General features: G+C 45.2%; 1 protein-coding gene across 1 annotated transcript in view; it reads right to left on the reverse strand.

Moving 5' to 3' along the window:
* Positions 1-25,760, reverse strand: part of LOC139549548 (contactin-5-like) — a 785,449-nt gene that overhangs the window by 506,390 nt on the left and 253,299 nt on the right. Inside the window, exon 5 of the mRNA XM_071360158.1 lies at positions 2,503-2,626. Within this exon, the coding sequence (XP_071216259.1) occupies positions 2,503-2,626 (124 nt within the window). The remainder of the gene's footprint in view (positions 1-2,502; positions 2,627-25,760) is intronic.

The following is a 25,760-nucleotide window of genomic DNA, read 5'->3' on the forward strand; positions in this document are numbered from 1 at the left end:
TTCTACAGCGTCACATCCACCAGATAGGTGTTCTACAGCATCACATCCACCAGATAGGTGTTCTACAGGGTCACATCCACCAGATAGGTGTTCTACAGGGTCACATCCACCAGACAGGTGTTCTACAGGGTCACATCCACCAGATAGGTGTTCTACAGCGTCACATCCACCAGACAGGTGTTATACAGGGTCACATCCACCAGATAGGTGTTCTACAGGGTCACATCCACCAGACAGGTGTTCTACAGGGTCACATCCACCAGACAGGTGTTCTACAGGGTCACATCCACCAGACAGGTGTTCTACAGGGTCACATCCACCAGACAGGTGTTCTACAGGGTCACATCCACCAGACAGGTGTTCTACAGGGTCACATCCACCAAACAGGTGTTCTACAGGGCCACATCCACCAGACAGGTGTTCTACAGGGTCACATCCACCAGATATGTGTTCTACAGGGTCACATCCACCAGATAGGTGTTCTACAGCGTCACATCCACCAGATAGGTGTTCTACAGGGTCACATCCACCAGATAGGTGTTCTACAGGGTCACATCCACCAGATAGGTGTTCTACAGGGTCACATCCACCAGATAGGTGTTCTACAGGGTCACATCCACCAGACAGGTGTTCTACAGGGTCACATCCACCAGATAGGTGTTCTACAGCATCACATCCACCAGATAGGTGTTCTACAGCGTCACATCCACCAGATAGGTGTTCTACAGGGTCACATCCACCAGATAGGTGTTCTACAGGGTCACATCCACCAGATAGGTGTTCTACAGGGTCACATCCACCAGATAGGTGTTATACAGGGTCACATCCACCAGACAGGTGTTCTACAGGGTCACATCCACCAGACAGGTGTTCTACAGGGTCACATCCACCAGACAGGTGTTCTACGGGGTCACATCCACCATACAGGTGTTCTACAGGGCCACATCCACCAGACAGGTGTTCTACAGGGTCACATCCACCAGATATGTGTTCTACAGGGTCACATCCACCAGACAGGTGTTCTACAGGGTCACATCCACCAAACAGGTGTTCTACAGGGCCACATCCACCAGACAGGTGTTCTACAGGGTCACATCCACCAGATAGGTGTTCTACAGGGTCACATCCACCAGACAGGTGTTCTACAGCGTCACATCCACCAGATAGGTGTTCTACAGGGTCACATCCACCAGATAGGTGTTCTACAGGGTCACATCCACCAGATAGGTGTTCTACAGGGTCACATCCACCAGATAGGTGTTCTACAGGGTCACATCCACCAGACAGGTGTTCTACAGGGTCACATCCACCAGATAGGTGTTCTACAGCGTCACATCCACCAGATAGGTGTTCTACAGCGTCACATCCACCAGATAGGTGTTCTACAGGGTCACATCCACCAGATAGGTGTTCTACAGGGTCACATCCACCAGATAGGTGTTCTACAGGGTCACATCCACCAGATAGGTGTTCTACATGGTCACATCCACCCGATAGGTGTTCTACAGGGTCACATCCACCAGATAGGTGTTCTACAGGGTCACATCCACCAGATAGGTGTTATACAGGGTCACATCCACCAGATAGGTGTTCTACAGGGTCACATCCACCAGACAGGTGTTCTACAGGGTCACATCCACCAGACAGGTGTTCTACAGGGTCACATCCACCAGACAGGTGTTCTACAGGGTCACATCCACCAGACAGGTGTTCTACAGGGCCACATCCACCAGACAGGTGTTCTACAGGGTCACATCCACCAGATATGTGTTCTACAGGGTCACATCCACCAGATAGGTGTTCTACAGCGTCACATCCACCAGATAGGTGTTCTACAGGGTCACATCCACCAGATAGGTGTTATACATGGTCACATCCACCAGATAGGTGTTCTACAGGGTCACATCCACCAGACAGGTGTTCTACAGGGTCACATCCACCAGACAGGTGTTCTACAGGGTCACATCCACCAGATGTGGCTCAGCCATAGTAGTACGATAGGTGCAGTGAAAAGTGTTGTTTTACAGGGTCAGCCGTAGTAGTACGATAGGTGCAGTGAAATGTGTTGTTTTACAGGGTCAGCCGTAGTAGTACGGCTCCCCTGGAGCAAATTAGCGGTAAGTGCCTTGCTCAAGGGCACATCAACTGATTTTTCACTTTGTCAGAGACAGAGACACAGAGACACAGAAACAGTGACATAGAGACACAAAGACACAGAGACACAGAGACAGAGACAGAGACACAGAGAGAGACACAGTTAGAGAGACAGAGACACAGACAGAGAGACAGAGACACAGAGAGAGACACACAGAGAGGCACACAGAGAGACATACAGAGTCACAGAGTCACAGAGACACAGAGACAGGGAGAGACAGAGACACAGAGACAGAGACACAGAGAAAGAGAGAGACACAAAGACAAAGACACAGAGAGAGATAGAGAGACAGAGACAGAAAACAGAGAGAGAGACAGAGAGACAGAGACAGAGAGACAGAGTCATACCTGTATGCAGGTACAGGGTTGCCTCTGGCTTCACAGCTCATCATCACTTTCTTCTCCTCAGAGTGCAACGGAAAGATGGCGTCATCTGGTTCCTGGACAAACACTGGCCCAAACTCTTCACTCTCTAAAACACGGAGAAGACAGAGAAGAGTTTGAGGGAGATTCACACATTGAAGAAGGTTGCCACCGAAACGTCTGATGGTTTTAGGAGTGAGGGAGTTACAACACTACATAATTCAGTGTTAAATCAGATGATTTTAAAGGGAGTTACAACACGACATAATTCAGTGTTAAATCAGATGATTTTAGAGGGAGTTACAACACGACATAATTCAGTGTTAAATCAGATGATTTTAGAGGGAGTTACAACACTACATAATTCAGTGTTAAATCAGATGATTTTAGAGGGAGTTACAACAACACTACATAATTCAGTGTTAAATCAGATGATTTTAGAGGGAGTTACAACACTACATAATTCAGTGTTAAATCAGATGATTTTAGAGGGAGTTACAACACTACATAATTCAGTGTTAAATCAGATGATTTTAGAGGGAGTTACAACACTACATAATTCAGTGTTAAATCAGATGATTTTAGAGGGAGTTACAACAACACTACATAATTCAGTGTTAAATCAGATGATTATAGAGGGAGTTACACCACTACATAATTCAGTGTTAAATCAGATGATTTTAGAGGGAGTTACAACAGTACTGAATTATTCTATTACCAGAGGTGGACGTGGTGTTGCTAACTGAGCAATGGGCTGATATTCAGATTCTGAACGGAGAACATCACCTTCCTACATTATCTCATCCTATTCCCTACATTATCTCACCCTATTCCCTACATTATCTCACCCTATTCCCTACATTATCTCACCCTATTCCCTACATAGCCTGGCCCATCCAAGTCTGGCCCTTCTTATTGGTTTCTATGCAGCAATTCGACCATGAAGGCCTTATTCACGCAGTCTCCTCTGAACAGTGTGTTGCAATTTCTGATGCTGGTAACTGTAATGAACTTATCCTCTGCAGCAGAGATAACTCTGGGTCTTCCTTTCAAGTGGTGGTCCTCATGAGAGCCAGTTTCATCAAAGCTCTTGACGGTTTTTGCGACTGCACACATTTTCAAAGTTCTTGACATTTTCCGGATTGACTGACTTTCATGTCTTAAAGTAATGATGGACTGTTGTTTCTCTTTGCCTATTTGTGCTGTACTTGCCATAATATGGACTTGGTCTTTCACCAAAGCTATCTTCTGTATAGCACCCCTACCTTGTCACAACACAACTCATTGGCTGAAACGCATTAAGAAGGAAGGAAATTCCACAAGTTAACTATTAACAAAACACACCTGTTTTTTTAAATGCATTCCAGGTGACTACCTCATGAAGATGGTCGAGAGAATGCCAAGAGTGTGCAAAGCTGTCATCAAGACAAAGGGTGGCTACTTTGAAGAATCTCAAATATAAAATATACGTTGATTTGTTCAACACTCGTTTGGTTACTACACGATTCCATATGTGTTATTTCATAGTCCTGATGTCTTCACTATTATTCTACAATGTAGAAAACAGTACAAATAAAGAAAAACCCTTTAATGAGTAGGTGTGTCTAAACGTTTGACTGGTACTGTATATAAAGTGTAATACTGGGATGCAAAATCAATCTGGTACTCTATTCCCTTTATAGTGCTGGGCTCTAGTACTCTATTCCCTTTATAGTGCTGGGCTCTAGTACTCTATTCCCTTTATAGTGCTTGGCTCTAGTAATCTATTCCCTTTATAGTGCTGGGCTCTAGTACTCTATTCCCTTTATAGTGCTGGGATCTAGTAATCTATTCCCTTTATAGTGCTGGGCTCTAGTAATCTATTCCCTTTATAGTGCTGGGCTCTAGTACTCTATTCCCTTTATAGTGCTGGGCTCTAGTACTCTATTCCCTTTATAGTGCTGGGCTCTAGTACTCAATTCCCTTTATAGTGCTGGGCTCTAGTAATCTATTCCCTTTATAGTGCTGGGCTCTAGTAATCTATTCCCTTTATAGTGCTGGGCTCTAGTACTCTATTCCCTTTATAGTGCTGGGCTCTAGTACTCTATTCCCTTTATAGTGCTGGGCTCTAGTACTCTATTCCCTTTATAGTGCTGGGCTCTAGTAATCTATTCCCTTTATAGTGCTGGGCTCTAGTACTCTATTCCCTTTATAGTGCTGGGATCTAGTAATCTATTCCCGTTATAGTGCTGGGCTCTAGTAATCTATTCCCTTTATAGTGCTGGGCTCTAGTACTCTATTCCCTTTATAGTGCTGGGCTCTAGTAATCTATTCCCTTTATAGTGCTGGGCTCTAGTACTCTATTCCCTTTATAGTGCTGGGCTCTAGTACTCTATTCCCTTTATAGTGCTGGGCTCTAGTAATCTATTCCCTTTATAGTGCTGGGCTCTAGTACTCTATTCCCTTTATAGTGCTGGGCTCTAATACTCTATTCCCTTTATAGTGCTGGGCTCTAGTAATCTATTCCCTTTATAGTGCTAGGCTCTGGTACTCTATTCCCTTTGTAGTGCTGGGCTCTAGTACTCTATTCCCTTTACAGTGCTGGGCACTGGTAATCTATTCCCTTTGTAGTGCTGGGCTCTAGTACTCTATTCCCTTTGTAGTGCTGGGCTCTAGTACTCTATTCCCTTTGTAGTGCTGGGCTCTGGTACTCTATTCCCTTTATAGTGCTGGGCTCTAGTACTCTATTCCCTTTATAGTGCTGAGCTCTGGTACTCTATTCCCTTTACAGTGCTGGGCTCTGGTCCTCTATTCCCTTTGTAGTGCTGGGCTCTGGTACTCTATTCCCTTTGTAGTGCAGGGCTCTAGTACTCTATTCCCTTTATAGTGCTGGGCTCTAGTACTCTATTCCCTTTGTAGTGCTGGGCTCTAGTACTCTATTCCCTTTGTAGTGCTGGGCTCTAGTAATCTATTCCCTTTATAGTGCTGGGCTCTAGTACTCTATTCCCTTTTTAGTGCTGGGCTCTAGTACTCTATTCCCTTTATAGTGCTGGGCTCTAGTAATCTATTCCCTTTATAGTGCTGGTCTCTGGTACTCTATTCCCTTTGTAGTGCTGGGCTCTAGTACTCTATTCCCTTTATAGTGCTGGGCTCTAGTACTCTATTCCCTTTGTAGTGCTGGGCTCTAGTACTCTATTCCCTTTGTAGTGCTGGGCTCTAGTACTCTATTCCCTTTGTAGTGCTGGGCTCTGGTACTCTATTCCCTTTATAGTGCTGAGCTCTAGTACTCTATTCCCTTTATAGTGCTGAGCTCTGGTACTCTATTCCCTTTACAGTGCTGGGCTCTGGTCCTCTATTCCCTTTGTAGTGCTGGGCTCTGGTACTCTATTCCCTTTATAGTGCACGGCTCTAGTACTCTATTCCCTTTATAGTGCTGGGCTCTAGTAATCCATTCCATTTATAGTGCTGGGCTCTAGTACTCTATTCCCTTTATAGTGCTGGGCTCTAGTAATCCATTCCATTTATAGTGCTGGGCCTAGTACTCTATTCCATTTATAGTGCTGGGCTCTAGTACTCTATTCCCTTTACAGTGCTGGGCTCTGGTCCTCTATTCACTTTGTAGTGCTGGGCTCTGGTACTCTATTCCCTTTATAGTGCAGGGCTCTAGTACTCTATTCCCTTTATAGTGCTGGGCTCTGGTAATCCATTCCATTTATAGTGCTGGGCTCTAGTACTCTATTCCCTTTATAGTGCTGGGCTATAGTACTCTATTCCCTTTATAGTCCTGGGCTCTAGTACTCTATTCCCTTTATAGTGCTGGGCTCTGGTACTCTATTCCCTTTACAGTGCTGGGCTCTAGTACTCTATTCCCTTTATAGTGCTGGGCTCTGGTACTCTATTCCCTTTATAGTGCTGGGCTCTAGTACTCTATTCCCTTTGTAGTGCTGGGCTCTAGTACTCTATTCCCTTTATAGTGCTGGGCTCTAGTAATCTATTCCCTTTATAGTGCTGGGCTCTAGTACTCTATTCCCTTTATAGTGCTGGGCTCTGGTACTCTATTCCAATTACAGTGCTGGGCTCGAGTACTCTATTCCCTTTGTAGTGCTGGGCTCTAGTACTCTATTCCCTTTATAGTGCTGGGCTCTAGTACTCTATTCCCTTTATAGTGCTGGGCTCTAGTACTCTATTCCCTTTATAGTGCTGGGCTCTAGTACTCTATTCCCTTTGTAGTGCTGGGCTCTAGTACACTATTCCCTTTATAGTGCTGGGCTCTAGTACTCTATTCCCTTTATAGTGCTGGGCTCTAGTACTCTATTCCCTTTATAGTGCTGGGCTCTGGTACTCTATTCCCTTTATAGTGCTGGGCTCTAGTACTCTATTCCCTTTATAGTGCTGGGCTCTGGTACTCTATTCCCTTTATAGTGCTGGGCAGCAGGATTCTAGTGGGGACAGATTGACATGATACCGCCAGCCTCCTCTTAGTACCACTAACAGATTGACATGATACCACCAGCCTCCCCTTAGTACCACTAACAGATTGACATGATACCACCAGCCTCCTCTTAGTAACACTAACAGATAGACATGATACCACCAGCCCCCTCTTAGTACCACTAACAGATTGGCATGATACCACCAGCCTTAGTACCACTAACAGATTGACATGATACCACCAGCCTCCCCTTAGTACCACTAACAGATTGACATGATACCACCAGCCTCCCCTTAGTACCACTAACAGATTGACATGATACCACCAGCCTCCCCTTAGTACCACTAACAGATTGACATGATACCACCAGCCTCCCCTTAGTACCACTAACAGATTGACATGATACCACCAGCCTCCTCTTAGTACCACTAACAGATTGACATGATAACACCAGCCTCCTCTTAGTACCACTAACAGATTGACATGATACCACCAGCCTTAGTACCACTAACAGATTGACATGATACCACCAGCCTCCCCTTAGTACCACTAACAGATTGACATGATACCACCAGCCTCCCCTTAGTACCACTAACAGATTGACATGATACCACCAGCCTCCTCTTAGTACCACTAACAGATAGACATGATACCACCAGCCTCCCCTTAGTACCACTAACAGATTGACATGATACCACCAGCCTTAGTACCACTAACAGATTGACATGATACCACCAGCCTCCCCTTAGTACCACTAACAGATTGACATGATACCACCAGCCTCCCCTTAGTACCACTAACAGATTGACATAATACCACCAGCCTCCTCTTAGTACCACTAACAGATTGACATGATACCACCAGCCTCCTCTTAGTACCACTAACAGATTGACATGATACCACCAGCCTCCCCTTAGTACCACTAACAGATTGACATGATACCACCAGCCTCCCCTTAGTACCACTAACAGATTGACATGATACCACCAGCCTTAGTACCACTAACAGATTGACATGATACCACCAGCCTCCCCTTAGTACCACTAACAGATTGACATGATACCACCAGCCTCCTCTTAGTACCACTAACAGATAGACATGATACCACCAGCCTCCCCTTAGTACCACTAACAGATTGACATGATACCACCAGCCTCCCCTTAGTACCACTAACAGATAGACATGATAACACCAGCCTCCTAATAGTACCACTAACAGATTGACATGATACCACCAGCCTTAGTACCACTAACAGATTGACATGATACCACCAGCCTCCCCTTAGTACCACTAACAGATTGACATGATATCACCAGCCTCCCCTTAGTACCACTAACAGATTGACATGATACCACCAGCCTCCCCTTAGTACCACTAACAGATTGACATGATACCACCAGCCTCCTCTTAGTACCACTAACAGATTGACATGATACCACCAGCCTTAGTACCACTAACAGATTGACATGATACCACCAGCCTCCCCTTAGTACCACTAACAGATTGACATGATACCACCAGCCTCCCCTTAGTACCACTAACAGATTGACATGATACCACCAGCCTCCCCTTAGTACCACTAACAGATTGACATAATACCACCAGCCTCCTCTTAGTACCACTAACAGATTGACATGATACCACCAGCCTCCCCTTAGTACCACTAACAGATTGACATGATACCACCAGCCTCCCCTTAGTACCACTAACAGATTGACATGATACCACCAGCCTCCTCTTAGTACCACTAACAGATAGACATGATACCACCAGCCTCCCCTTAGTACCACTAACAGATTGACATGATACCACCAGCCTCCCCTTAGTACCACTAACAGATTGACATGATACCACCAGCCTCCCCTTAGTACCACTAACAGATTGACATGATACCACCAGCCTCCCCTTAGTACCACTAACAGATTGACATGATACCACCAGCCTCCCCTTAGTACCACTAACAGATTGACATGATACCACCAGCCTCCCCTTAGTACCACTAACAGATTGACATGATACCACCAGCCTCCTCTTAGTACCACTAACAGATAGACATGATACCACCAGCCTTAGTACCACTAACAGATAGACATGATACCACCAGCCTTAGTACCACTAACATATTGACATGATACCACCAGCCTCCTCTTAGTACCACTAACAGATAGACATGATACCACCAGCCTCCCCTTAGTACCACTAACAGATTGACATGATACCACCAGCCTCCTCTTAGTACCACTAACAGATTGACATGATACCACCAGCCTCCTCTTAGTACCACTAACAGATAGACATGATACCACCAGCCTCCTCTTAGTACCACTAACAGATTGACATGATACCACCAGCCTCCCCTTAGTACCACTAACAGATTGACATGATACCACCAGCCTCCCCTTAGTACCACTAACAGATTGAAACGATAACACCAGCCTCCTCTTAGTACCACTAACAGATTGACATGATACCACCAGCCTTAGTACCACTAACATATTGACATGATAACACCAGCCTCCCCTTAGTACCACTAACAGATTGACATGATACCACCAGCCTCCTCTTAGTACCACTAACAGATTGACATGATACCACCAGCCTTAGTACCACTAACATATTGACATGATACCACCAGCCTCCCCTTAGTACCACTAACAGATTGACATGATACCACCAGCCTCCTCTTAGTATCACTAACAGATTGACATGATACCACCAGCCTTAGTACCACTAACAGATTGACATGATACCACCAGCCTCCCCTTAGTACCACTAACAACAGATTGACATGATACCACCAGCCTTAGTACCACTAACATATTGACATGATAACACCAGCCTCCCCTTAGTACCACTAACAGATTGACATGATACCACCAGCCTCCTCTTAGTACCACTAACAGATTGACATGATACCACCAGCCTTAGTACCACTAACATATTGACATGATAACACCAGCCTCCCCTTAGTACCACTAACAGATAGACATGATACCACCAGCCTCCCCTTAGTACCGCTAACAGATTGACATGATACCACCAGCCTCCCCTTAGTACCACTAACAGATTGACATGATACCACCAGCTTTAGTACCACTAACAGATTGACATGATACCACCAGCCTCCCCTTAGTACCACTAACAGATTGACATGATACCACCAGCCTCCCCTTAGTACCACTAACAGATTGACATGATACCACCAGCCTTAGTACCACTAACATATTGACATAATAACACCAGCCTCCCCTTAGTACCACTAACAGATTGACATAATACCACCAGCCTCCTCTTAGTACCACTAACAGATTGACATGATACCACCAGCCTCCCCTTAGTACCACTAACAGATTGACATGATACCACCAGCCTCCCCTTAGTACCACTAACAGATTGACATGATACCACCAGCCTCCCCTTAGTACCACTAACAGATTGACATAATACCACCAGCCTCCTCTTAGTACCACTAACAGATTGACATGATACCACCAGCCTCCCCTTAGTACCACTAACAGATTAACATGATACCACCAGCCTCCCCTTAGTACCACTAACAGATTGACATGATACCACCAGCCTCCTCTTAGTACCACTAACAGATAGACATGATACCACCAGCCTTAGTACCACTAACAGATAGACATGATACCACCAGCCTTAGTACCACTAACATATTGACATGATACCACCAGCCTCCTCTTAGTACCACTAACAGATAGACATGATACCACCAGCCTCCCCTTAGTACCACTAACAGATTGACATGATACCACCAGCCTCCTCTTAGTACCACTAACAGATTGACATGATACCACCAGCCTCCTCTTAGTACCACTAACAGATAGACATGATACCACCAGCCTCCTCTTAGTACCACTAACAGATTGACATGATACCACCAGCCTCCCCTTAGTACCACTAACAGATTGAAATGATAACACCAGCCTCCCCTTAGTACCACTAACAGATTGACATGATACCACCAGCCTCCTCTTAGTACCACTAACAGATTGACATGATACCACCAGCCTTAGTACCACTAACATATTGACATGATAACACCAGCCTCCCCTTAGTACCACTAACAGATTGACATGATACCACCAGCCTCCTCTTAGTATCACTAACAGATTGACATGATACCACCAGCCTTAGTAGCACTAACAGATTGACATGATACCACCAGCCTCCCCTTAGTACCACTAACAACAGATTGACATGATACCACCAGCCTTAGTACCACTAACATATTGACATGATAACACCAGCCTCCCCTTAGTACCACTAACAGATTGACATGATACCACCAGCCTCCTCTTAGTACCACTAACAGATTGACATGATACCACCAGCCTTAGTACCACTAACATATTGACATGATAACACCAGCCTCCCCTTAGTACCACTAACAGATAGACATGATACCACCAGCCTCCCCTTAGTACCGATAACAGATTGACATGATACCACCAGCCTCCCCTTAGTACCACTAACAGATTGACATGATACCACCAGCTTTAGTACCACTAACAGATTGACATGATACCACCAGCCTCCCCTTAGTACCACTAACAGATTGACATGATACCACCAGCCTCCCCTTAGTACCACTAACAGATTGACATGATACCACCAGCCTCCCCTTAGTACCACTAACAGATTGACATGATACCACCAGCCTTAGTACCACTAACATATTGACATAATAACACCAGCCTCCCCTTAGTACCACTAACAGATTAACATGATACCACCAGCCTCCCCTTAGTACCACTAACAGATTGACATGATACCACCAGCCTTAGTACCACTAACATATTGACATGATAACCACCAGCCTCCCCTTAGTACCACTAACAGATTGACATGATACCACCAGCCTCCCCTTAGTACCACTAACAGATTGACATGATAACACCAGCCACCTCTTAGTACCACTAACAGATTGACATGATACCACCAGCCTCCTCTTAGTACCACTAACAGATTGACATGATACCACCAGCCTCCTCTTAGTACCACTAACAAATTGACATGATAACACCAGCCTCCTCTTAGTACCACTAACAGATTGACATGATACCACCAGCCTCCCCTTAGTACCACTAACAGATAGACATGATACCACCAGCCTCCTCTTAGTACCACTAACAGATTGACATGATACCACCAGCCTCCCCTTAGTACCACTAACAGATTGACATGATACCACCAGCCTCCCCTTAGTACCACTAACAGATTGACATGATACAACCAGCCTCCTCTTAGTACCACTAACAGATTGACATGATACCACCAGCCTTAGTACCACTAACAGATTGACATGATACCACCAGCCTCCCCTTAGTACCACTAACAGATTGACATGATACCACCAGCCTCCCCTTAGTACCACTAACAGATAGACATGATACCACCAGCCTCCCCTTAGTACCACTAACAGATTGACATGATAACACCAGCCTCCTCTTAGTACCACTAACAGATAGACATGATACCACCAGCCTCCTCTTAGTACCACTAACAGATTGACATGATACCACCAGCCTCCTCTTAGTACCACTAACAGATTGACATGATACCACCAGCCTCCCCTTAGTACCACTAACAGATTGACATGATACCACCAGCCTTAGTACCACTAACATATTGACATGATAACACCAGCCTCCCCTTAGTACCACTAACAGATAGACATGATACCACCAGCCTCCCCTTAGTACCACTAACAGATTGACATGATACCACCAGCCTCCCCTTAGTACCACTAACAGATAGACATGATACCACCAGCCTCCCCTTAGTACCACTAACAGATTGACATGATACAACCAGCCTCCTCTTAGTACCACTAACAGATTGACATGATACCACCAGCCTCCCCTTAGTACCACTAACAGATTGACATGATACCACCAGCCTCCCCTTAGTACCACTAACAGATTGACATGATACCACCATCCTCCTCTTAGTACCACTAACAGATAGACATGATACCACCAGCCTTAGTACCACTAACAGATTGACATGATACCACCAGCCTCCTCTTAGTACCACTAACAGATTGACATGATACCACCAGCCTTAGTACCACTAACAGATTGACATGATACCACCATCCTCCCCTTAGTACCACTAACAGATTGACATGATACCACCAGCCTCCCCTTAGTACCACTAACAGATTGACATGATACCACCAGCCTCCCCTTAGTACCACTAACAGATTGACATGATACCACCAGCCTTAGTACCACTAACAGATTGACATGATACCACCAGTCTCACCTTAGTACCACTAACAGATTGACATGATACCACCAGCCTCCTCTTAGTACCACTAACATATAGACATGATACCACCAGCCTCCTCTTAGTACCACTAACAGATTGACATGATAACACCAGCCTCCTCTTAGTACCACTAACAGATTGACATGATACCACCAGCCTCCCCTTAGTACCACTAACAGATAGACATGATACCACCAGCCTCCTCTTAGTACCACTAACAGATTGACATGATACCACCAGCCTCCCCTTAGTACCACTAACAGATTGACATGATACCACCAGCCTCCCCTTAGTACCACTAACAGATTGACATGATACCACCATCCTCCTCTTAGTACCACTAACAGATAGACATGATACCACCAGCCTTAGTACCACTAACAGATTGACATGATACCACCAGCCTCCTCTTAGTACCACTAACAGATTGACATGATACCACCAGCCTTAGTACCACTAACAGATTGACATGATACCACCATCCTCCCCTTAGTACCACTAACAGATTGACATGATACCACCAGCCTCCCCTTAGTACCACTAACAGATTGACATGATACCACCAGCCTCCCCTTAGTACCACTAACAGATTGACATGATACCACCAGCCTTAGTACCACTAACAGATTGACATGATACCACCAGTCTCACCTTAGTACCACTAACAGATTGACATGATACCACCAGCCTCCTCTTAGTACCACTAACAGATTGACATGATACCACCAGCCTCCTCTTAGTACCACTAACAGATTGACATGATACCACCAGCCTCCCCTTAGTACCACTAACAGATTGACATGATACCACCAGCCTTAGTACCACTAACATATTGACATGATAACACCAGCCTCCCCTTAGTACCACTAACAGATAGACATGATACCACCAGCCTCCCCTTAGTACCACTAACAGATTGACATGATACCACCAGCCTCCCCTTAGTACCACTAACAGATAGACATGATACCACCAGCCTCCCCTTAGTACCACTAACAGATTGACATGATACAACCAGCCTCCTCTTAGTACCACTAACAGATTGACATGATACCACCAGCCTCCCCTTAGTACCACTAACAGATTGACATGATACCACCAGCCTCCCCTTAGTACCACTAACAGATTGACATGATACCACCATCCTCCTCTTAGTACCACTAACAGATAGACATGATACCACCAGCCTTAGTACCACTAACAGATTGACATGATACAACCAGCCTCCTCTTAGTACCACTAACAGATTGACATGATACCACCAGCCTCCCCTTAGTACCACTAACAGATTGACATGATACCACCAGCCTTAGTACCACTAACATATTGACATGATAACACCAGCCTCCCCTTAGTACCACTAACAGATAGACATGATACCACCAGCCTCCCCTTAGTACCACTAACAGATTGACATGATACCACCAGCCTCCCCTTAGTACCACTAACAGATAGACATGATACCACCAGCCTCCCCTTAGTACCACTAACAGATTGACATGATACAACCAGCCTCCTCTTAGTACCACTAACAGATTGACATGATACCACCAGCCTCCCCTTAGTACCACTAACAGATTGACATGATACCACCAGCCTCCCCTTAGTACCACTAACAGATTGACATGATACCACCATCCTCCTCTTAGTACCACTAACAGATAGACATGATACCACCAGCCTTAGTACCACTAACAGATTGACATGATACCACCAGCCTCCTCTTAGTACCACTAACAGATTGACATGATACCACCAGCCTTAGTACCACTAACAGATTGACATGATACCACCATCCTCCCCTTAGTACCACTAACAGATTGACATGATACCACCAGCCTCCCCTTAGTACCACTAACAGATTGACATGATACCACCAGCCTCCCCTTAGTACCACTAACAGATTGACATGATACCACCAGCCTTAGTACCACTAACAGATTGACATGATACCACCAGTCTCACCTTAGTACCACTAACAGATTGACATGATACCACCAGCCTCCTCTTAGTACCACTAACAGATAGACATGATACCACCAGCCTCCTCTTAGTACCACTAACAGATTGACATGATAACACCAGCCTCCTCTTAGTACCACTAACAGATTGACATGATACCACCAGCCTCCCCTTAGTACCACTAACAGATAGACATGATACCACCAGCCTCCTCTTAGTACCACTAACAGATTGACATGATACCACCAGCCTCCCCTTAGTACCACTAACAGATTGACATGATACCACCAGCCTCCCCTTAGTACCACTAACAGATTGACATGATACCACCATCCTCCTCTTAGTACCACTAACAGATAGACATGATACCACCAGCCTTAGTACCACTAACAGATTGACATGATACCACCAGCCTCCTCTTAGTACCACTAACAGATTGACATGATACCACCAGCCTTAGTACCACTAACAGATTGACATGATACCACCATCCTCCCCTTAGTACCACTAACAGATTGACATGATACCACCAGCCTCCCCTTAGTACCACTAACAGATTGACATGATACCACCAGCCTCCCCTTAGTACCACTAACAGATTGACATGATACCACCAGCCTTAGTACCACTAACAGATTGACATGATACCACCAGTCTCACCTTAGTACCACTAACAGATTGACATGATACCACCAGCCTCCTCTTAGTACCACTAACAGATTGACATGATACCACCAGCCTCCTCTTAGTACCACTAACAGATTGACATGATACCACCAGCCTCCCCTTAGTACCACTAACAGATTGACATGATACCACCAGCCTTAGTACCACTAACATATTGACATGATAACACCAGCCTCCCCTTAGTACCACTAACAGATAGACATGATACCACCAGCCTCCCCTTAGTACCACTAACAGATTGACATGATACCACCAGCCTCCCCTTAGTACCACTAACAGATAGACATGATACCACCAGCCTCCCCTTAGTACCACTAACAGATTGACATGATACAACCAGCCTCCTCTTAGTACCACTAACAGATTGACATGATACCACCAGCCTCCCCTTAGTACCACTAACAGATTGACATGATACCACCAGCCTCCCCTTAGTACCACTAACAGATTGACATGATACCACCATCCTCCTCTTAGTACCACTAACAGATAGACATGATACCACCAGCCTTAGTACCACTAACAGATTGACATGATACCACCAGCCTCCTCTTAGTACCACTAACAGATTGACATGATACCACCAGCCTTAGTACCACTAACAGATTGACATGATACCACCATCCTCCCCTTAGTACCACTAACAGATTGACATGATACCACCAGCCTCCCCTTAGTACCACTAACAGATTGACATGATACCACCAGCCTCCCCTTAGTACCACTAACAGATTGACATGATACCACCAGCCTTAGTACCACTAACAGATTGACATGATACCACCAGTCTCACCTTAGTACCACTAACAGATTGACATGATACCACCAGCCTTAGTACCACTAACAGATAGACATGATACCACCAGCCTCCCCTTAGTACCACTAACAGATTGACATGATACCACCAGCCTTAGTACCACTAACAGATTGACATGATACCACCAGCCTCCCCTTAGTACCCCAAACAGATTGACATGATACCACCAGCCTTAGTACCACTAACATATTGACATGATAACACCAGCCTCCCCTTAGTACCACTAACAGATTGACATGATAACACCAGCCTCCCCTTAGTACCACTAACAGATAGACATGATACCACCAGCCTCCCCTTAGTACCACTAACAGATTGACATGATACCACCAGCCTCCCCTTAGTACCACTAACAGATTGACATGATACCACCAGCCTTAGTACCACTAACAGATTGACATGATACCACCAGCCTCCCCTTAGTACCACTAACAGATTGACATGATACCACCAGCCTCTCCTTAGTACCACTAACAGATTGACATGATACCACCAGCCTCCTCTTAGTACCACTAACAGATTGACATGATACCACCAGCCTTAGTACCACTAACATATTGACATAATAACACCAGCCTCCCCTTAGTACCACTAACAGATTGACATGATACCACCAGCCTCCCCTTAGTACCACTAACAGATTGACATGATACCACCAGCCTTAGTACCACTAACAGATTGACATGATACCACCAGCCTCCCCTTAGTACCACTAACAGATTGACATGATACCACCAGCCTTAGTACCACTAACATATTGACATGATAACACCAGCCTTAGTACCACTAAAAGATAGATATGATACCACCAGCCTCCCCTTAGTACCACTAACAGATTGACATGATACCACCAGCCTCCCCTTAGTACCACTAACAGATTGACATGATAACACCAGCCACCTCTTAGTACCACTAACAGATTGACATGATACCACCAGCCTCCTCTTAGTACCACTAACAGATTGACATGATACCACCAGCCTCCCCTTAGTACCACTAACAGATTGACATGATACCACCAGCCTCCCCTTAGTACCACTAACAGATTGACATGATACAACCAGCCTCCTCTTAGTACCACTAACAGATTGACATGATACCACCAGCCTTAGTACCACTAACAGATTGACATGATACCACCAGCCTCCCCTTAGTACCACTAACAGATAGACATGATACCACCAGCCTCCCCTTAGTACCACTAACAGATTGACATGATAACACCAGCCTCCTCTTAGTACCACTAACAGATAGACATGATACCACCAGCCTCCTCTTAGTACCACTAACAGATTGACATGATACCACCAGCCTCCCCTTAGTACCACTAACAGATTGACATGATACAACCAGCCTCCTCTTAGTACCACTAACAGATTGACATGATACCACCAGCCTTAGTACCACTAACAGATTGACATGATACCACCAGCCTCCCCTTAGTACCACTAACAGATAGACATGATACCACCAGCCTCCCCTTAGTACCACTAACAGATTGACATGATAACACCAGCCTCCTCTTAGTACCACTAACAGATAGACATGATACCACCAGCCTCCTCTTAGTACCACTAACAGATTGACATGATACCACCAGCCTCCCCTTAGTACCACTAACAGATTGACATGATACCACCAGCCTTAGTACCACTAACATATTGACATGATAACACCAGCCTCCCCTTAGTACCACTAACAGATAGACATGATACCACCAGCCTCCCCTTAATACCACTAACAGATTGACATGATACCACCAGCCTCCCCTTAGTACCACTAACAGATTGACATGATACAACCAGCCTCCTCTTAGTACCACTAACAGATTGACATGATACCACCAGCCTCCCCTTAGTACCACTAACAGATTGACATGATACCACCAGCCTCCCCTTAGTACCACTAACAGATTGGCATGATACCACCATCCTCCTCTTAGTACCACTAACAGATAGACATGATACCACCAGCCTTAGTACCACTAACATATTGACATGATACCACCAGCCTCCTCTTAGTACCACTAACAGATTGACATGATACCACCAGCCTTAGTACCACTAACAGATTGACATGATACCACCAGCCTCCCCTTAGTACCACTAACAGATTGACATGATACCACCAGCCTCCCCTTAGTACCACTAACAGATTGACATGATACCACCAGCCTCCCCTTAGTACCACTAACAGATTGACATGATACCACCAGCCTTAGTACCACTAACAGATTGACATGATACCACCAGCCTCCCCTTAGTACCACTAACAGATTGACATGATACCACCAGCCTCCCCTTAGTACAACTAACAGATTGACATGATACCACCAGCCTTAGTACCACTAACAGATTGACATGATACCACCAGCCTCCCCTTAGTACCACTAACAGATTGACATGATACCACCAGCCTCCTCTTAGTACCACTAACAGATTGACATGATACCACCAGCCTTAGTACCACTAACAGATTGACATGATACCACCAGCCTCCTCTTAGTACCACTAACAGATATACATGATACCACCAGCCTCCTCTTAGTACCACTAACAGATTGACATGATACCACCAGCCTTAGTACCACTAACATATTGACATGATAACACCAGCCTCCCCTTAGTACCACTAACAGATAGACATGATACCACCAGCCTCCCCTTAGTACCACTAACAGATTGACATGATACCACCAGCCTCCCCTTAGTACCACTAACAGATAGACATGATAACACCAGCCTCCTCTTAGTACCACTAACAGATAGACATGATACCACCAGCCTCCCCTTAGTACCACTAACAGATTGACATGATACCACCAGCCTCCTCTTAGTACCACTAACAGATTGACATGATACCACCAGCCTCCCCTTAGTACCACTAACAGATTGACATGATACCACCAGCCTCCTCTTAGTACCACTAACAGATTGACATAATACCACCAGCCTCCCCTTAGTACCACTAACAGATTGACAAGATACCACCAGCCTCCCCTTAGTACCACTAACAGATTGACATGATACCACCAGCCTTAGTACCACTAACAGATTGACATGATACCACCAGCCTCCCCTTAGTACCACTAACAGATTGACATGATACCACCAGTCTCCCCTTAGTACCACTAACAGATTGACATGATACCACCAGCCTTAGTACCACTAACAGATTGACATGATACCACCAGCCTCCTCTTAGTACCACTAACAGATTGACATGATACCACCAGCCTTAGTACCACTAACAGATTGACATGATACCACCAGCCTCCCCTTAGTACCACTAACAGATTGACATGATACCACCAGCCTCCCCTTAGTACCACTAACAGATTGACATGATACCACCAGCCTTAGTACCACTAACAGATTGACATGATACCACCAGCCTCCCCTTAGTACCACTAACAGATTGACATGATACCACCAGTCTCCCCTTAGTACCACTAACAGATTGACATGATACCACCAGCCTTAGTACCACTAACAGATTGACATGATACCACCAGCCTCCCCTTAGTACCACTAACAGATTGACATGATACCACCAGCCTCCCCTTAGTACCACTAACAGATTGACATGATACCACCAGCCTCCTCTTAGTACCACTAACAGATATACATGATACCACCAGCCTCCTCTTAGTACCACTAACAGATAGACATGATACCACCAGCCTCCTCTTAGTACCACTAACAGATTGACATGATACCACCAGCCTTAGTACCACTAACAGATTGACATGATACCACCAGCCTCCCCTTAGTACCACTAACAGATAGACATGATAACACCAGCCTCCTCTTAGTACCACTAACAGATAGACATGATACCACCAGCCTCCCCTTAGTACCACTAACAGATTGACATGATACCACCAGCCTCCTCTTAGTACCACTAACAGATTGACATGATACCACCAGCCTCCCCTTAGTACCACTAACAGATTGACATGATACCACCAGCCTCCTCTTAGTACCACTAACAGATTGTCATAATACCACCAGCCTCCCCTTAGTACCACTAACAGATTGACATGATACCACCAGCCTTAGTACCACTAACAGATTGAAATGATACCACCAGCCTCCCCTTAGTACCACTAACAGATTGACATGATACCACCAGTCTCCCCTTAGTACCACTAACAGATTGACATGATACCACCAGCCTTAGTACCACTAACAGATTGACATGATACCACCAGCCTCCCCTTAGTACCACTAACAGATTGACATGATACCACCAGCCTCCCCTTAGTACCACTAACAGATTGACATGATACCACCAGCCTTAGTACCACTAACAGATTGACATGATATCACCAGCCTCCTCTTAGTACCACTAACAGATTGACATGATACCACCAGCCTTAGTACCACTAACAGATTGACATGATACCACCAGCCTCCCCTTAGTACCACTAACAGATTGACATGATACCACCAGCCTCCTCTTAGTACCACTAACAGATAGACATGATACCACCAGCCTCCTCTTAGTACCACTAACAGATAGACATGATACCACCAGCCTCCTCTTAGTACCACTAACAGATTGACATGATACCACCAGCCTTAGTACCACTAACAGATTGACATGATACCACCAGCCTCCCCTTAGTACCACTAACAGATAGACATGATAACACCAGCCTCCTCTTAGTACCACTAACAGATAGACATGATACCACCAGCCTCCCCTTAGTACCACTAACAGATTGACATGATACCACCAGCCTCCTCTTAGTACCACTAACAGATTGACATAATACCACCAGCCTCCCCTTAGTACCACTAACAGATTGACATGATACCACCAGCCTCCTCTTAGTACCACTAACAGATTGACATGATACCAGCAGCCTCCCCTTAGTACCACTAACAGATAGACATGATACCACCAGCCTTAGTACCACTAACAGATTGACATGATAACACCAGCCTCCCCTTAGTACCACTAACAGATTGACATGATACCACCAGCCTCCCCTTAGTACCACTAACAGATTGACATGATATCACCAGCCTCCTCTTAGTACCACTAACAGATAGACATGATACCACCAGCCTCCTCATAGTACCACTAACAGATAGACATGATACCACCAGCCTTCCACCACATCATACTGTCTCTAGTATCTGGTCATGGACCCCACATCATACTGTCTCTAGTCTCTAGTCATTGACCCCACATCATACTGTCTCTAGTCTCTGGTCATTGACCCCACACCATACTATCTCTAGTCTCTAGTCATTGACCCCACATCATACTGTCTCTAGTATCTGGTCATTGACCCCACATCATACTGTCTCTAGTGTCTAGTCATTGACCCCACATCATACTGTCTCTAGTATCTGGTCATGGACCCCACATCATACTGTCTCTAGTCTCTAGTCATTGACCCCACATCATACTGTCTCTAGTCTCTGGTCATTGACCCCACATCATAATGTCTCTAGTATCTGGTCATGGACCCCACATCATACTGTCTCTAGTCTCTAGTCATTGACCCCACATCATACTATCTCTAGTCTCTAGTCATTGACCCCACATCATACTGTCTCTAGTCTCTGGTCATGGACCCCACATCATACTGTCTCTAGTCTCTAGTCATTGACCCCACATCATACTGTCATTGACCCCACATCAACAGATAGACATGATACCACCAGCCTCCTCTTAGTACCACTAACAGATAGACATGATACCACCAGCCTTCCACCACATCATACTGTCTCTAGTATCTGGTCATGGACCCCACATCATACTGTCTCTAGTCTCTAGTCATTGACCCCACATCATACTGTCTCTAGTCTCTGGTCATTGACCCCACACCATACTATCTCTAGTCTCTAGTCATTGACCCCACATCATACTGTCTCTAGTATCTGGTCATTGACCCCACATCATACTGTCTCTAGTGTCTAGTCATTGACCCCACATCATACTGTCTCTAGTATCTGGTCATGGACCCCACATCATACTGTCTCTAGTCTCTAGTCATTGACCCCACATCATACTGTCTCTAGTCTCTGGTCATTGACCCCACATCATACTGTCTCTAGTATCTGGTCATGGACCCCACATCATACTGTCTCTAGTCTCTAGTCATTGACCCCACATCATACTATCTCTAGTCTCTAGTCATTGACCCCACATCATACTGTCTCTAGTCTCTGGTCATGGACCCCACATCATACTGTCTCTAGTCTCTAGTCATTGACCCCACATCATACTGTCTCTAGTATCTGGTCATGGACCCCACATCATACTGTCTCTAGTCTCTGGTCATTGACCCCACATCATACTGTCTCTAGTCTCTGGTCATTGACCCCACATCATACTGTCTCTAGTCTCTGGTCATTGACCCCACATCATACGGTCTCTACTCTCTGATCATTGACCCCACATCATACTGTCTCTAGTCTCTAGTCATTGACCCCACATCATACTGTCTCTAGTCTTTGGTCATGGACCCCACATCATACTGTCTCTAGTCTCTAGTCATTGACCCCACATCATACTGTCTCTAGTATCTGGTCATGGACCCCACATCATACTGTCTCTAGTCTCTGGTCATTGACCCCACATCATACTGTCTCTAGTCTCTGATCATTTACCCCACATCATACTTTCTCTAGTCTCTGGTCATTGACCCCACATCATACTGTCTCTAGTCTCTGATCATTTACCCCACATCATACTTTCTCTAGTCTCTGGTCATTGACCCCACATCATACTGTCTCTAGTCTCTAGTCATTGACCCCACATCATACTGTCTCTAGTCTCTGATCATTTACCCCACATCATACTGTCTCTAGTCTCTGGTCATTGACCCCACATCATACTGTCTCTAGTCTCTGGTCATTGACCCCACATCATACTGTCTCTACTCTCTGATCATTGACCCCACATCATACTGTCTCTAGTCTCTGGTCATTGACCCCACATCATACTGTCTCTAGTCTCTGATCATTTACCCCACATCATACTGACTCTGGTCATTGACCCCACATCATACAGTCTCTAGTCTCTAGTCATTGACCCCACATCATACAGTCTCTAGTCTCTAGTCATTGACACCACATCATACTGACTCTGGTCATTGACCCCACATCATACAGTCTCTAGTCTCTAGTCATTGACACCACATCATACTGTCTCTAGTCTCTGGTCATTGACCCCTCATCATACTGTCTCTAGTCTCTAGTCATGGACCCCACATCATACTGTCTCTGGTCATTGACCCCACATCATACTGTCTCTACTCTCTGATCATTGACCCCACATCATACTGTCTCTAGTCTCTGGTCATTGACCCCACATCATACAGTCTCTAGTGTTTGACCCCACATCATACAGTCTGTGGTCATTGACCCCACATCATACTGTCTCTAGTCTCTAGTCATGGACCCCACATCATACAGTCTCTGGTCATTGACCCCACATCATACTGTCTCTAGTCTCTGGTCATTGACCCCACATCATACAGTCTCTAGTCATTGACCCCACATCATACAGTCTGTGGTCATTGACCCCACATCATACTGTCTCTAGTCTCTAGTCATGGACCCCACATCATACAGTCTCTAGTCTCTGGTCATTGACCCCTCATCATACTGTCTCTAGTCTCTAGTCAAGGACCCCACATCATACAGTCTCTGGTCATTGACCCCACATCATATTGTCTCTAGTCTCTGGTCATTGACCCCACATCATACTGTATCTAGTCATTGACCCCACATCATACTGTCTCTAGTCTCTAGTCATGGACCCCACATCATACTGTATCTAGTCATTGACCCCACATCATACTGTCTCTAGTCTCTAGTCATTGACCCCACATCATACTGTCTCTAGTCTCTGGTCATTGACCCCACATCATACTGTCTCTAGTTTCTGGTCATTGACCCCACATCATACTGTCTCTAGTCATGGACCCCACATCATACAGTCTCTGGTCATTGACCCCACATCATACTGTCTCTAGTCTCTGGTCATTGACCCCACATCATACAGTCTCTAGTCATTGACCCCACATCATACAGTCTGTGGTCATTGACCCCACATCATACTGTCTCTAGTCTCTAGTCATGGACCCCACATCATACAGTCTCTAGTCTCTGGTCATTGACCCCTCATCATACTGTCTCTAGTCTCTAGTCAAGGACCCCACATCATACAGTCTCTGGTCATTGACCCCACATCATATTGTCTCTAGTCTCTGGTCATTGACCCCACATCATACTGTATCTAGTCATTGACCCCACATCATACTGTCTCTAGTCTCTAGTCATGGACCCCACATCATACTGTATCTAGTCATTGACCCCACATCATACTGTCTCTAGTCTCTAGTCATTGACCCCACATCATACTGTCTCTAGTCTCTGGTCATTGACCCCACATCATACTGTCTCTAGTTTCTGGTCATTGACCCCACATCATACTGTCTCTAGTCTCTAGTCATTGACCCCACATCATACTGTCTCTAGTCTCTAGTCATTGACCCCACATCATACTGTCTCTAGTCTCTGGTCATTGACCCCACATCATACTGTCTCTAGTTTCTGGTCATTGACCCCACATCATACTTTCTCTAGTCTCTAGTCATTAACCCCACATCATACTGTCTCTAGTCTCTGGTCATTGACCCCACATCATACTGTCTCTAGTTTCTGGTCATTGACCCCACATCATACTGTCTCTAGTCTCTAGTCATTAACCCCACATCATACTGTCTCTAGTCTCTGGTCATTGACCCCACATCATACTGACTCTAGTCTCTGGTCCTGGATCTGACGAGTTCTTAGTAGACATGACAGGCCTAGTGTTTTTTCTTTTCTCTTTGTGTTCTACTATGACTTTATCAACGTGTGTAAAATCTCCTGGAATCATCATACCTTTTCCAGTTGGGATTTACAAAGCACTACAATGTCTATATCATTTCAGAAGCAGATCAGCATCAATGACAACATCCTGCATTAATACTTCTAAAAGTACAAAATAACATTTGGTGAACAGGTAAACAAGGGAATATTTTTTTCTAGTTTTTATTTA

The sequence above is a fragment of the Salvelinus alpinus genome, chromosome 22 (assembly GCF_045679555.1).
Source record: "Salvelinus alpinus chromosome 22, SLU_Salpinus.1, whole genome shotgun sequence".
NCBI lineage: Eukaryota > Metazoa > Chordata > Actinopteri > Salmoniformes > Salmonidae > Salvelinus > Salvelinus alpinus.